General features: G+C 30.1%; 1 protein-coding gene across 8 annotated transcripts in view; it reads left to right on the forward strand.

The window, feature by feature from the left end:
* The first annotated feature begins 565 nt into the window (after nucleotides 1-565).
* LOC107437944 (uncharacterized) overlaps nucleotides 566-16,576 on the forward strand; it is a 34,921-nt gene continuing 18,910 nt past the window's right edge. For 2 of the 8 annotated variants that reach the window (XM_087166021.1, XM_087166028.1), the window contains exons 1-6: nucleotides 642-846; nucleotides 3,220-3,312; nucleotides 6,947-7,528; nucleotides 9,770-9,919; nucleotides 11,877-12,029; nucleotides 16,107-16,379. In XM_087166021.1, the coding sequence (XP_087022147.1) occupies nucleotides 789-846; nucleotides 3,220-3,312; nucleotides 6,947-7,528; nucleotides 9,770-9,919; nucleotides 11,877-12,029; nucleotides 16,107-16,379 (1,309 nt within the window). In that variant the 5' untranslated portion in view covers nucleotides 642-788. Of the gene's footprint in view, nucleotides 847-3,219; nucleotides 3,313-6,946; nucleotides 7,529-9,769; nucleotides 9,920-11,876; nucleotides 12,030-16,106; nucleotides 16,380-16,576 lie in introns of all 8 variants that reach the window. The other 6 variants (XM_087166023.1, XM_087166025.1, XM_087166026.1 and 3 more) reach the window with 4 other exon arrangements.

Raw genomic sequence — 16,576 nt, forward strand, 5'->3', positions numbered from 1 at the left:
TGCCTATCCGTCACGGTTTTCGTATTTACAAATCAGAGAAATTTGCAAATCTCCTTTGAAAATTTATTTGAAAAATTCTCAACGCTTGAAAATCTTTTAAATAATATTAAATCGCTTTAAAATTCCTTTAAAAAGGAAAGATTCAAGCTATTCTTAATTGTGAGAATAGTAAAATAAATATTCTCCCTCGAACTATTTCTTAATTCGTGAATGTCGTCGTTGGAAGGAAAGAGATTACGCAAGTATGCATGTACGAGTACAATAAGATTTGAGCAACCTTTTTAAAATGCATCATGCATTCTAACATCTTCCCTTACTGCAGGTATGCAAACAAAACTTTACTAAATACTGCCCTTTAAGTTTGTAATCACATAACCACGTGCTAGGAGCGATCAACAAAACACCGATTGAAGAAAACTACCAATCACTTGTTAGTACATATCATTCCAGCATAACTTTAGTGAAAGAGAATCAGAGGTCATGCGCGAGAAGAAATAATCCTTATGTGACATCACAACGGCACATCGTTGAATCGGAAACACTTAGTATTCGAATCTGTGAACTTGCTACAGTCTCTGACGCAAATCACCAAGTGGGCGCATTGCCCATAATAATCGCGTTGGGCGATGGTGATCGCATTGATTCAGGCGACCTACTGAAGACGCTTATCGAGAAGATACGAAACGACACCTTGTTTGTTCAGAAAGCAGACGTGAGAGTGGCATAAGGTAATACAGACGCTATTAGTTCTTTGATGAAGGTGCTAATCAAGTGTAGAATACTTGGAGATGCGACATTTTTTTCTTATAGTTGCTCTAGGGGAAATCTTCTATGGCATCGTCCTAGGTAGGTTTGGCTTTTTAGTGTTCCGGTCATGCCTTTAATGGTTTCAATGATGCTGTGTGTGCAACTTTTGGATATGATTCATGTATTTATAGGATATCAGGTCGTTTTCAAGGTAGGCCTTATTGGGATAAATATTGAAATAAAAGGGATGCATAAAAACAAAAACAAAAAAGAAATTTATGGCAGTTTTATTAGTCTTCCTAGTACTCTTGACACCTTTTATATCGTCAAGGTGGTCAAACATCAAGAGAGTATGAGATATCATTGACATTTATCGCTACTCTAGAGGAATTAACTGAAAATAATTTTATTTTAAAATGAATTTAATGTCACGTTTAAAATTATCGATAAAATATTGCACCCTTTAAATTTTAAGTAAGAAAGTGTAGAACATCATATAAATTAATATTATTTTTCTAATAAAATGCAGAATAAACAGGGCTTATATAAACTATAAGTTAATTGTGTCGTTTTCGTTTATAAATAATTAGATTAGTATTTTGAACATTGTGTAATTAAACTGAAGGAAGAACAACTAAAACAATAGAGTACCTCCTTAAACCTTTTATTATACTACTAGAAAACAGTCTTCATTCTAAATAAACTGCAACTTCAGTTAAATATAGAGTTTAATGTTACAAGAGCAATCATCAGCTATAAAAAAATTTTGACATTTTAAATCAATTGGACGATTTAGTGTAATTTTAATATACATTCTAACTAACTCGGACACTTATTAGGACCTGGGGCAGTGCTTCCACAGAAATAATCATTATTAATAAAATTATTAGCAAACAAAAAAATCATACCTATTCCTTTACATCATAAATCGAATTTAATAGAATTTTAATAGAATTGTTTGCTTTTTCAAATTAAATTAATTTTATAGTTTCGAATCAAATTTGTTGTAAATATTTGACATTTTCTCAGACGTCATAATTTTTAGTAAAATTTCGTAAGGCATTTAAATTATTACATTATTGCTAGTAATAACTTTTCAATTCCCAAGTTTAAATTCTCCTGTCATACGACCCTCAAATAGAGAGTTAGTGTGAACTCTTTGGAAAAAATACTTAATTAAAAGCGTACTTAAAGAGTACTTAAAGAGTTATTATTTAAATTCACAATAATTATGTAGAGAGATGATAAACATTTTAAACTACCACGAAGCGTTAATTTCGAAATTTTATAATTTGAACAAAAAAATATATAAATGGATTTTTGTGGGAAGTGGATCAACCTACCCGACTTTCTCTGACCTACAGTTAAGTGTTTATTTATTTATTTAGTTTATACTTTAATTTTTAGACTTACTATGATTTTTAAAAATAATTTCTTAATAGATGATCTTTCAAATATGGTTTTGTAATGGTGCATTTTATTATTCGGTGAAATATCATTACAGCCTAAAAATATGTTAACAATATATTTCAAAATTTAGAGATATGCTTTTGCGTCAGTTCCATTTCTCAGAATCGTAAAAAGCGCAGTTACTAAGGCATATTGGAAAGGTCATGTATTTTTTTAATGTTTGTTTTTTAACCCTTTCACGCCGACCGTCACAAATACGTGCCAGCGTAAAAGCGTATCAACCAGGGTAAAAAGATAAAACTGATAATCAAAGTAATTCTTTAGCAGTTTATTTGTGGGCGGAGTTATAATTGTTTGATTTATTTAATTCACCATTACTATGTTCAAAATAAAACTATTTAGCTGTACTTTGAATTATCATTGATTATATATATACGATTAAACTAACAGTAATTAAAGTAAAAGCAAAGTAAGTCTGTCAAATTAGAAACGACTACATTTAAGTGACCGTTTTTTATTTAATTACGTCCTGATCCTGATTTTGTACGAATGCTTTTCTGAATCACCCGTCCCCAAAGAGAGTTAAAGAAGAAATTGAAAAAGTAACCTCACTCAGCTGTGCGATGGTTAATTAAGTATCAATGTACTTAATATCGATAATGTAAATTTATACTTACTTTAAAGGGAAAATGGTGTCGTGGTCAAATTGTTTCGTGTCAAAAATTGATTTTATTTTACTACATTTTAACGTTCTGTAGTAAAGAAATATGAGTGTTCGTAATATTTCAAAAAAAAAAAAAAAAAAAAAAAAAACAAGTGTCATCCATTTATTGACGGCACTTCTTTTTTGTAAATGAGAAACCTTTGCCGCGCTACTTATTATATATATTATAATTATTATAATAATAATTATATATATTATTATAAAGATTATAATTGCTCTTTTGTAATCATTTAAATATTTTAGATTTAGCACACTTTATTATTGTGCACTACTGTAAGTAAATCCTTTACATGTCTCTTCTGTATAAGCATGAATCGTAAAATATTTTGTTCTTTTAGGACAAAGTACCTTTTATGAGACACTAAATCCGAATGGTGGGCATTTTCCACCGGGTGCACCAGATGAAGACGTTGATTTAAAAGAATTTGAAGGTTTTATTAATTTTTAATTTCTATTATTTGGCTTTCCTTAGTCTAATAAAATAATGTTCACTGTAATTTGCATTTCAAAAAAATTTAAAAACATTCTAAATAAAAGGAAAATTTCCAACTTTATTGTAATTCTGTAACAAAATTAAGTTTATGAAAAGTTACTCCTCTTTAACCACTTTTTTAAAATAAAAACGGTTTATTCTAAGCCATCAAAAAAAAAAGAAGAGTGTTAATTGTGTCGCAAAATTAAATTCATGAAAAGTCTTTCGTTTATGTAAGCAGCTCAAAATAAAACTATTAGATTCTGATCCTTTAAATAATGTAAGTAGTTTCACAAAATTAAGTTCATGAAAATATATTCCTCTCTGGACGCTATTTCAAAACAATTTTGAAAAAACGGTATATTCTGCATTATAATAGAATATGAAAAACTCAAGTATGATTAACCACAATTTAAAATTCCAAGTATAACCTGATTTGAGGGAAATTCTATTTAAACCATATGAAATATTTGTTCTCAAAATGACTTTCCATGAGTAGTACTAGAAACTTTTCACAGAACTAACCTTACAAAAGGGATACTAGATGTTAGTGCAAATCCAGCTTCAAAACTTGCAGCTCTAATTGCCTATAAATTGTTGCAAAGATTTTGATCTAACTTATTGCATACGTTCTGATCCACTATTTATAAAAATGAGGGAAAAAAATTTTTGGTATAAAAAGATTTCTTTCATAACATTTACTGACATTTTTCTCTCAAAATAATCTCGCAATTATACAATGTTAAAATTTCCTTGCTGAAATTACGGTATTGAATTTAGGTTACGGTAATTTGAAGTTAGGTTATGTTAGATTTTTCGTTATGTAATGAAGTTTAGAGCTATGCTGTGTTTTGTTAAGTTGTTCATTTCAGTTTAGTTGTTTGGTTGAGTTGTGTTTTGTGAAATGAACTCTAGAATGTGGCTTAATCAGTTAAACTGGTAGTGCCATCTATCGTAAGATATGGGAAATGTAAGATTGTTTGTGTTAAGCAGCTTATTGAAGCTGCCATCTACGAGAAAATGAGAGATTTCGTATTCCAATTATCCATAGTCATTAATTAGGGACTGCAGAACACTGGACACTCTTCATATGTAGAAGGAATGAAAGACTTGTTGAGATGTCAACGCTGGGATACGAACCCACGCTCAGCTTGTCATGAGATAGACAGATTTGCCCTCTTGGCTAAAGTATGTACCCAGTTGCAAGGAACTAAGATGCTTCATGAGATGGACCTGGTTTTTCTTCACCGAATCAGATGAAGGCAGTCAGTAAACGACTTTTCTTACAGTTAACAACTTAAATAACGTCTTCTTTAGGGATTTTTTACTGCGTTGACTGAATATGACAATAAAACAACGCGTTCCTTTATTAATTTTTCTGCAAAATTTTTAATATAGATAAAGTTTGGTAGTTTGTAAACAAAGTTGCTGCAATATTTCACAATTTTTTTTCTTTAAATCGATCTTATATTTTTATTTCATGCTTAAACTTTTTAAACTATTAAAAATATAAGAATTTTAAATACGATTATTCACAATTTTGTTAAAATATTTTATTAGTTTAAATTTTAAAAAATAATTGTGTCGTCATAATTGTGTCTTCTAATATTGTATTTCTCATGCAATACACAATTAGAAATTTTGCGTTTTGATGAAACATAACTTCTTTTACTTGAGTATGCGACACTATAAATCAACTTGAACGGCGGAAGCATTGTTTAATTTAACACCTCATAAATATTGCAGTCAATTTGCATCGAATGCAAATTGCACATGTTTTAACATGTACTTATTAAGTTTATGAAATATTAATAATTATGTTTCATTTTACCGCCATGTTAAGGCTGATGCAAATTTGAACGATATTGTAGTTTCTCTAAGAGAAAAAAGTCTTTTTTTCATTTTTTACTATTTTCAGAATTATTAAAATGCTATACTTTGATGCTAACGATTTATTTTAATACATCTTTTTTTATTACTGTCAAAGCAACCTTCGGTCAAACTTAAGGGTCATGAGACTGTCCAATCGTAGAACTTATGCACCAAATTATGACCAAATTATAAGTTGATTAATCCTATACATTAAATTTAAAAGTTAGTAATTAAAGAACATGTAGTTTTGGTTAATAATTTAAATTTTAATTAAAAAAAGAACAACACCTAGACTTGTTATTTAAAAACTTGTTGGAAAAGCAAAACCACAGCTGTATTCAAAGATTACTATGCTGAATCAAAATGCAAATTTGTGCTGATAAAAAAATCAGATTTTAGCTTTGGATCTGCAACATCATCGAAAAAAATAGTTTGGCACATATATAAATACAGTTTATATAGATCAGTTAAATAGTGTAGATGTTGTCTTGAAATTTCCTGAAGTTTTTCCAAGAAAAATCGGTTGGATATTATGCAAATCAAATCGTGCCTAAGTTTTCTGATGTGCAACAAATGGGTGATAAAGACCGCCATATAAACAGGTGAAATAATAAAATTTCTTCGTGTCATTTGAAAAGAGGAAAAAAAAGCGCGATGATTTCGCAGAAATAGTACTGATTTCATTAATATGATATTATAATTAGACTACTGTAAAGGAGTAAGCTAACTTAATAATTTCATTGGAAGCCCAAGAATTTTACTCAAAAGAGTTGTGCAATAATAATAATTATAATAATAATAATATAGTCAATAATATTTTTTCTTCTGAAATCTTTTAATTAAAAATGCTTTTAAAAAACGAACAAATTAATTTACATAAAAATAGTTTTGTCATTAGGTGTAATGGTATAGCTCGAATAACGGTTGTGACTGATGGTTTCGTTTACTGTGCCCTACTGCTCTAACCACAAACCATGGCACAAAATAAAAGATGAATAGGAGTTCCATTATTGAAAGGCAAATAATGATATATGTTAATGAATTTCCTTTCGTTGAAATGCAGGTGTTGGTTTCTACGTAATGAAAATACTCACAAAAACTAATTTTTGCCTGACATTAAGAACAAAAATTCCCTTTTCTTCTTAATCAGATTTCAAATTACAATGTTATGTATGTGAACATGAAACCCCGTTAATTCATCATGATAAAACTGTTAACTGAAATATATAGATAGTTAAATTGTAATTCCTTCACGGTATTATAATACTTACTAGATAATTTGATTTTACAAAATAATTAATAGCAAATGCAATTTTTTCTTATTTTTAGAATTTGACAGAATACTAGAAAATGGGTGGAATAAATCGTAACAAAATAAAAGCATTTATTTCTGGCCTGACTTATCTTTGCTTCAAAATTGATTAACGAAAGAATTATGCATAATTTGAAATAAAACATAAATTTTTTTAAAAAATTAAATAAAACATTTAATAAAAACTAAAAAGGTTGCTAGATTTAAATTTTCTGAAAGTTAATAGACAAATTACATGTACAAACGAGCTTTATCATTTATATTGTCTCTCGGGGAGGACCCATTTTTAGTCAAAAAATTTTGTGTCTTTTTGTCAAAAAATATATATATATATACTTCATACTTATGACGCTATATTATATATAAACTTACAACCTATAAATATAAACTTAAATTTATTTTTTTACAGGTGGGATACAACTTAGTTATTTTCAAGATGACAATCTATTAAAGCTTGGTGAAGAAACGCAATTTGAATACACGTTTGAAGAATATCCTGATAAGAACCAGGATATATTACCCAGCACAAACAACCCGGATCAAATTGAAGATGCTAATAATTTCGTTCAATTCAATTTCCCAATTTCAACTTCAAGCGACAGAGAAAAATCTCCAGTACCATCTTCTAACAATAAGCTTTCGAGAAAAAAGCGAGCTGGTGGTTGGGGTGGATGGGGTAACTGGGGTGCTAAACCAGAAACTACAACAACAACTACAACAAGGCAGCCATTTATTCCTCAAAATCAAGCTAATAATCTAAGACCAAGACTTCGGAATGGACCGAACGGCAGGCGTCGAAGAAAAGGTCCAAGGCGTCCTGAAAATTTCCCTGGTCGTCGAAATCTTAATCCTCAGAATGGTAACTCAAACCCATCTAACTTCGGGCAAAATGCACCGTTTCCCAATGTACCAAATGAATATCCAGGTATCCCTAAGAATTTTGTAAATGATATGCTTTCTGGCCTAAACAGCAATTTACCTGCACTTCAAAGTAAGTAATACTTATTTATTACAAAATTTCTGACTTAATAAACTTTTTGTTGTAATGCTTTTCTTAACAGTTTTGCAGTTGCTGGTCATTTTTATGTAGTCTGTTGCAAATCAGTAAATAAAAAATCGTTCTAAAAATACTACATAATGCATTCAGACAATCCGAAAAGTAATGTATTTGTATTTTATTCCAATGTGAGTAACATTTTTCTATTTCATAGTTTTTCAGCAATTTTTTTTAAAAATTATATTCAAAATTATATTTAAAAAACTACATTCGAAAAATTAAGTACAAAATTATATTTAAAAAACTACATTCGAAAAATTAAGTACAAAATTAGATTTAAAATTTACATTCAAAATTTACTGAAATGATGCATTCATGACTATTCATTTACGTTCAGATTAATTTACATTCTTGGAATTTTTCAAAAAAAAAAAATTTTTTTTTGAAAGAAGGAAGAATGAAGGACAATAAAACCTGGTATTAATGCAAAAAAATTTTAAAAAAATAATAAGTAAATCTGAAATTGCATGAAAATTAAATAAATCTAATTAACAAATTTTAAAATATTTTATTTATTCATAAATAAAATTTCGAGAAATTGATCTATGCGACTTAAAAACTAACTGCGTCGTGTCGTCGCATAGGTAAATGGTCAATTACTTCATATCTATTTTCATAAAATAATAAGCTTATACTTCGCATTGTATTTTAAATTCCATTTTTATCCAAAATAAATCATAATTAACGAGGTAAAGTTTTATTAAGCTTACTCCCCAAACAAACGAACAGAGAATATTAATTTAGAATTTTTAAGTAGAAGCAACAAATTTTGAATATCATATTTATACACAAAATAAATAATAAGAAAACACTTTTTGAAGTATAAAGCTAAGAAAACAAGCTGAGTCATGTCGGTGTACAGGAAAATGGTTAATTATTTTATATCCATTTTCTTAAGCTAACGAGCTTATATTTCAACTTGAATTCCATTTTTGTTCGAAATAAATAATAATTTACAAGGTCAAGTTTTATTAAAACAAATATTTTAAAAATTGATACCTTTCAGAAAAGAATTAATCTATTTATTAACTTCATCTCTAAATTATGATCCGTGTAAAAGAGAGTTCAAAAAAAATAAGGGGTCACTTTTGCAAGCTTTAATACGGCGTTTTGAAATATAAATTTTTCAAATGAAACTATACGGCTAAAAAATGCAGTGTCACAGGAATACAATGCAATGCTAATTAATGTGACTGACCTATACAGGGTGTTTCATAAATTCTTCACTTAATATATAAGTTCAGAATCTTTGTCAAAACCAAATTCAAAAAAGTATACATCTTTTTAATTCTGAAATTAATATTCAAGCAAGGAAGAAATAAAACCGCTATCAAAATCTGGCGAATCACTAGTGAGAAAGTCAGTATGGAAAACATTAAAAACAGTTTGATTACCTGATCAATTTTTTATTTCCCCTCTGCTTTTACTGGAAGTCAATGCCCTAATTTTAATGTTTTTAGAACCACCTTCCTAAATAATGATTCATCAGATTTTGATAGCAATTTTACAGCGTTTACTTACTAAGCACTTACTCACTAAGCATTTCATAGCACTTACGATAACACTTACTAATTAATTTGTGACCCCTACCGTGAGCATTTTTTTTTACTTCACCTTTGACAAGAATTCTGAAAATATATATTAAGTGTGATTATCACGGGAAATGCAAAAAGAAATTAAAATTTTGGTACAAATTTTAAGTGCAAAAATTTTTATGTAAATTTAATCAGAGGGAAAAACTAAGTATCCATCCAGTAAGAATACATAAAACTCTCGACAAGTTGAAGAAAAGTTGAAGAAAATTGAAGTTGAAGACAGTTGCAGAAACGGATAAAAAAAAATAGTTTTAGATGTATATTTAGATTCTTCGACTAAACAGTTAATGGATATCACCGTTATTATAGAATTCCATAAAATTCTTGTATTTTAATTTTTATTGATCAATGTAATTATTAATTATAAATGCTTCAAAACAAATCCCTATATATATTTATATACCTATTTTGATTCAACAAATATTTATTTGCACCACAGTTCTAAATATGTTCTTTAAGAACATACTAGACCAAATTAGGAGTCATATTACATGATAAAACTTTAAAAACCAATCGTTGAGATGATTACGTTCTTGTTAAATAAAAGTCTGATTCTATATATATTTTTATTATACTAAAGCTTCAACGCCTCAACCACCTCCTACTGTACCACCAGGAATTCCAAATGATTTTCCTAAATTTTCTTATCCACCGGGTTTCTTCAAAGACATGCTTTCAGGCTTAAATAACCCGTTGCCAACAGTTGCACCAATAGAAGACAGCAATAAAGGTAATTTATATTTGATGTTAAATTTTGCTTGATTAAAAGTGCAAACTGAACTGCAATTATTATTTAACAGCAAACAATCTGCTACTTTATTACAGTAACTGGTCAACGCATATAATTGAACAGTAAAGAACTAATGTATAAGTATGACAAAATCATATCAATTTCACTATTCGGCAGAAACAATTTTTATGTAACTATCATTATTTTTATTTTTAATTGAAATTTTTTTTTAAATATGCGACACAGTTTGAGATATTCAAAGTTGTTTATGTTTAGATTGGCCGCAGGTCATTGCTTTCGAATTGCTTGCATTTGGTGCAGTAATTTATTTATTATTAATAAAATTCGGTAAAAAATTATAAAACAGTTTAATATATTCTTTTGCTTTATTTTATACTGAAAACATTTAATTTTATACTAAAAACATTTAATTTAAAATCCTCTTAAAAAAACAATTTTACATTATAAACTATTTTACATTCCTTTAATATAATAGATTTTTTACTCCCCCTTCTTTGCCTTCATTTAAAAATAATTTATAAATTTAATTTTATATTTAATAATTAATTAATTTTAAATTGTTTGGGTGTTTGGAGAATTTTGAATTCAAAACAATTCCAATATCAAAATTTATAAAATCCTATTGAAGCTAAACATTTATATTTCAGGTGAACGGAAAGAAGTGCACCAAAATAAAAAAAGTCCGCAAAATGAAACAAAACAAACAAAACAAAACAAAAGGAATGAAAACAAAAAGAACTGTAAAAAAGCACACCGATGACAGAACACCACTTTAACAACTACATGTATTTATCGACTTATTCCATGCTGACTTTTGACACTGAATTTAATGAAATTAAATATTTATTCGAAAGTAATTAAATATATTTTAAAAAATCAATTAATGTGCAAGAATTAGTTGAAATTAACTACTAAATTAGTTAAAGTTAACTGTTAAAGTTAACTGAAATTTTCATGCTTCTTAAAATTTAACAAGATTGCACTTTTAAACAGCTCTAAAAATGTTCTCATTTCCAATTATTACACTTATTGTATTGTAATATAATGATATTATAAAAATAATGCTTTTCTGACAAAACATGTTATTAAGAGAAACATTAAAATGAAGCATTTTATAATTTTTATTAACATCTTTAAGGTAAAGCACCTTAAGATTTAAATGTCATAATTTATATGAGTGCAATTGGAATAATACTATTACACGAGATTTGTAACCAAAAAAAAATACGAAATTTTAAAAGTTCCTTTCAGTAAATATCGAATTAATCTTTGTTTACCAATTAATATTTATCTTATTACAGTTCGAACTCATCAGCCGGATCATTTCGATCCTTAAAATCAGATAATTATTATAGAAGTGCTTTTTAATTTTAACTGTTTTGTCTGGAGTTATTTTCCCGAGATTGAATTCTTCTTGTTGAAACAAAGTTGATGGCAAATAAGTATTTTTTTAGAACTGGTTCGGATCTCTGACCTTAAAAAGTTTGTTTTTTGTTCCAGAATTCCCCCAATTTTTATTATTCTACTTTCATAGAGTGGATTTTTGAATCTTAATTTTTTATGCCAGGATTCTAGCAATACGCACAATGTAAAAAATTGCAGTAAAAAGTATCGGCATTCAGGGTGATGGTACTTTTACCGTAAAATTCCGGGTTTGTACGGAACAAAATATTCTTTACAAGAACATGTACGAAACAAAATATCTGATCTACCGTAATTTCTAAAGTAATAATTACCGCAAAATCTCTGAATCACTCGATATTACTGTAAAAATTACGGTCTAATATTTTACGGTAAAAATGAATTTTACGTTAAAATAGATTTTACGAATGTGACGGTGCATTCGTAATTCGTAATATTTCGTACCGTAATTCGATTCGATTTTTTTTAAACGTAGCATAGTTATAAGATTAATATAAAATGTTAACTTTTTTAGAAATTAATACACCTGAACCTCCTGCTCCAGTGCCACTAAGAATTCCAAATGATTTTCCTAACGTTTCCTATCCGAAAGGCTTCTTCAGTGATATGCTTTCTGGTTTAAATAGCACACTGCCGCCAATTGAATCCCCGGAAGACAATAACAATGGTAAAGTATCTTGTTTTCGTAAAGTATCTTATCTTGTTTATTTATATCATATTATTTTTGTTATTAAATTTTCAGTGACTAAAGAAGTTAAATAGAAGTTATATTTAGCTCTTCATTGTCTTTCAATACATGCGCAAGCGCTTAAAGTGCTTTTATGTTACAAGTTTTTAAGTGTCTTAGGGTAGCAAAATGAAAAATATAAATATGATTAAAAAGCTCAGTATAAGGAGTTTCTAAACGACAATTTTGTAAATGAGCTTTCTCGGGAAAAGTTCGTATTTCAGTCTTATTTAATTACACTGTTAAAAGTCGGCAGTGTATAAGTGCCTCTGTTTTCGATGAATTAAACTAAAATTTCTACTGTGTATGTAGTCACATTCTTCATTTACTTTTCCACCGTTATAGTTTAATTTATTTATTTAATCATTTTTTGCTTGTTTATTTACTGACAACACATATTTTCCTGGGCATTAAAAACAATATATGGCTTCATTGCAAAAACAGTTCAATTAAAATACAGGTACATTTTTAGTAATTTATTCACCCTAATTCTTTCTAACAATTGTCATTTATTCAATTTTATAAAATATTTTGCACATTAACTACAGTTCTGTATTTATGAATGTATTTAGTTTACATCTACAACAAAAATTGTGGCAACCAAAATATGCATCAAAATATTTCACAATGCATTGATTTAGATATTGATCACATTAATAACGAGACCCTGAAAAAACCGACAAACTATTATAAATTTCAGTAATGCTTAATTAATTCTGGCAATAGGTATACTGCTACTGAGGGGATTAGCACATAATATTTTATAATAAGTACTGAAGTAAAAGGCTTTTTTCGGTCCCCGAAATAGATAAATACTCGATTTTACTTTGTCATTAAACTTTGGTTATAGCAGTTGAAAAAGGTAATAAATGACAAACTTACTGTGTTTTTGGAGTAAAAGAAGGCTCCAAATGAATTTGGCAGCAAGCAATCGACGTGTTAGAAGGTCTCTCTCTTTCGGCAGCCTACTACAAGATTATACACTGCTGGACAATTGCTAAGGACGGATCACAAATTGCAATGTAGCATAACATTAAGCGAGACATGAGACCTAGTAGGATAAAGTATAGTTGCCACACTGTTCAGACATTAGAATAAAGAACATTCATTGTTCTGGAAAGTACAAAAGCTATGAAACATCTGAAAGAAAAAAAATGTTCATTTGATGCTGCGTACGGAATAATGGAACAATGCATTTAAATGTCAGCAGGCAACTTGAAGAAAGGTGTCAGTACGGAATATGTCCACCGTGGAGTGTGATGCAACATTCTACAGGTCGTATCATACTTCGCACAACATTATCCAGCAGCTGTTGAGGCAATTTATCCCATTCCTCTGTCAGTGCACGGATGAGGGTGTTCTTGTTTGTCGGAGGATAGTTTCAACCAGCAAATTGCCTCCCCAAAGCATCTCAAACATTTTCAATGTGGTTTAGATCTAGAGAACGTGATGGCCATACGAGGCATTGAATACCCTCACTGTCTAAACAATTCTGAAGAGCGAGTGTTCGATGACATGTTGCGTTGTCACCCATAAAAACAAATTTATCACCGTCAGCACCACGGAAAAGACGAACATGAGGAAGTAGAACTTCCTCAAAGTATCGTTGGCCCGTCATAGTCCCATTCGCAACCACATGTAGGCGCGTGCGGCCATTGATCATGATGCTGGCCCACACCATAACCCTGCATGTCGGATATCGGTCCCTTTCCTGAATATTTTCTGGACGATAACCAGTACCACTCTCGCCCCAGATCAGTTGGCGTCTACAATCCGATGACAGACTGAACCTACTCTCATCTGAGAAGAGTACGCATGCCCAGTCCTGTTCAGTCCAATTGTGATGCTCACGACACCATTGCAAACGTGCAGTACGGTGCTGTCTGGTCAATGGGACGCACACAACAGGTCTGCGGGTGTATAGTCCTCCTCCCCTCAAACGTCTGGCAACAGTTTTTCGGGAGATCTGCTTTCCTGTGGTAGCAAGAAACTGATTTGCCACCTGCTGAGCTGTGGTGCGCCTGTTCCTTTTTACTTATAGGACGATGTATCTGTCTTCAGCAGGCGTCTTACTTCTAACACGACCTCCCCCTTGCCGCTTACTACACATTCCAGTAGTTTTAAAAGATTTCCACAGCCGTTAGACAACACCGTCAGCGATGTCGAACTCCCTGGCAACGTCTCTTATTTTTCGCCCTTCTTCGATCTTTCCAACAATTCGGCCACACTTAAAATCATCTAAGTAATATCGGGAAGACATGCCGAATATTTCAAGTTCGTCAACTAAATCTTTCCTGTAAAAATTTGACTTGAAACAACAACTCTCCACAACGCGTCAAAACCTTTAAAGCTCTTATCAGCGCTATCACGTGAGGAACAAACGTGGACAAAAAAATTTACATACGCATACCCCTTCTTACTATATCCCGCACTTATTCTAATTTTCCACATTTTGCTTCCCTTCATTTTGTGGTTGCTATGGATGATAGTGTTATCCGTCCTTAGCAATTGTCCAGCAGTGTATTATTACATTTGCCACCATAATATTATATCGACAAGAATGTGGATGCTATAGCATGAAGTGTTTAAATAAATGTTGGAGATTTATTGTTTAGCCAGTTGGAAGCTTGCGAGCTAGAAATAAAGGCAAGTTCTCTTTTTTATTTTCTGACACATAAAACAAATCTATTTAGTATACGCTTTCTCAAACTAAAGAAATATATATTCACTCAAACTTCCTAAATGTCACTGGAATCAGCTCATGAGCTTCGCTTCGTAAGTTGTTGTGTTGTTTTCAGAATTGTAAAGACAGTTTTAATTTTGAATGTATACAGTTTCTGCCTTTTAATTTTTGATTATTAAGCACATATTATCATAAAAAAGGCGCCGTCTTTCAGAAGAAAAATTACTTGAATGTATAGATTTTTAAACATAATTTACCTTTCTTGCGTATCTAAGCAGCCGGTGAATAAATGAAATAGGTGTTTTACTTTTTCTCTGGGTTTTGATGCTCTTATTATACATAAAGAAACAAGTATTTCAGAAAAAAAAATTTTTGATCACAACGTAAACATTTTGCGACAAATAATAATTAAAATAATCATTATCTCATATAATTAAAATTAAATTCAGTTTAATTGCTTTCTCTGAACTTTCACCAAAAGATTTCTAATTTAGTTTATATTATTTGTGTTTTTAATTAAGATGAAATAACTAAAAAAATAAACTTTTAATACTAAAGACTCTTTTGAAATAAGTTAGCTCATTTTAATAGTCCCTGGGCAACTTGTTAGACGCACTATAAGATTTCATGTAAAATCTTAATTATCAGGTGATACTATACAGCTTTATTGTTTTTACCCCACTGAAACCGGTTTTCACTTTTTCACTTTCCTGTATCAATTGGTTAAATTAAACGACATATAATATAAACTCAACGATTGGATATATTAGACTATATGTTATATAAATATCAAATATATATTATATCAGATATTATATTAATATATTACATCAATTAGCTTAAATTATTAGGCACACTGTAGTGTTTTAATAATTGCGTGTTTTGTACGAGTTTATCTGCATTAGTTTTATATTTCAAGATACATGTAATGAGTTTTTAATCAGGAGATTTTTTATATACTATGGCTTGGCCTCCGGTAAGCGTAATATATATATGCGCAAATAGTATTAAATACTTCCTATTTGTATTTATTTTTAACGAATTGCATTACAATGTTAACCAACTGTTACACGAACGTAAACAACTGTAAACCGGTTTCAGACATGTAGAAGCAATAATGCTTTATAGTATCACCTGATAATTAAGATTTTACATAAAATCTTATAATGCGTCAAATAATTTGGCCAGGAGCTGTAGATGCTATGAAGGAAAGACATTTCTCAGTTGACATGCATTTTACTAAAAAAATTTCCTGAAAAGATTTTTATTAAATAAAGAATTTCGAGACAAAGCAAACACGCCGGCTATTATCATTTATATTTTTTTTCATTCAGAAGCAGCTCTATTGAATCCTGAAGCAAATGGACCAGAACCTTTTGGAAGAAGAAGACCATTTGGAGGAGGAAGACCTCTAAGAAGAAGGCCAGGAAATGGAAGACCGAGGAGAAGAAGACCGAAATTTCCTCAGAATCCAGTCACAGATGGAATTCCAGTCACACAAACAACAGAGCCAAATAATGACTTTTCTACCCCAGGTCCAGAAACATACCCTGTAACAAAGACCGACAGTATCAGCACGGTTCCACCAACAGACATCGAAACAACAGGTATTAATACAACTTAAAGTATCAAATAGAAAATTTTTACAAAAATCTAATTCTTGATTCATAAGACTGAGTTCACACTGACAGAGCCGATGTTAACGATTTGGCGTATTGCCTTCTTTGCGCAAGAGCAGAAGATTTTCAAAAATCTAACTACGCTACGCTCACGTCGAAGCTCACTGTGAAATTACCCTAACGTT

The sequence above is a fragment of the Parasteatoda tepidariorum genome, chromosome 6, assembly GCF_982258835.1.
Source record: "Parasteatoda tepidariorum strain Cologne lab strain chromosome 6, Ptep-v5.0, whole genome shotgun sequence".
Lineage (NCBI taxonomy): Eukaryota > Metazoa > Arthropoda > Arachnida > Araneae > Theridiidae > Parasteatoda > Parasteatoda tepidariorum.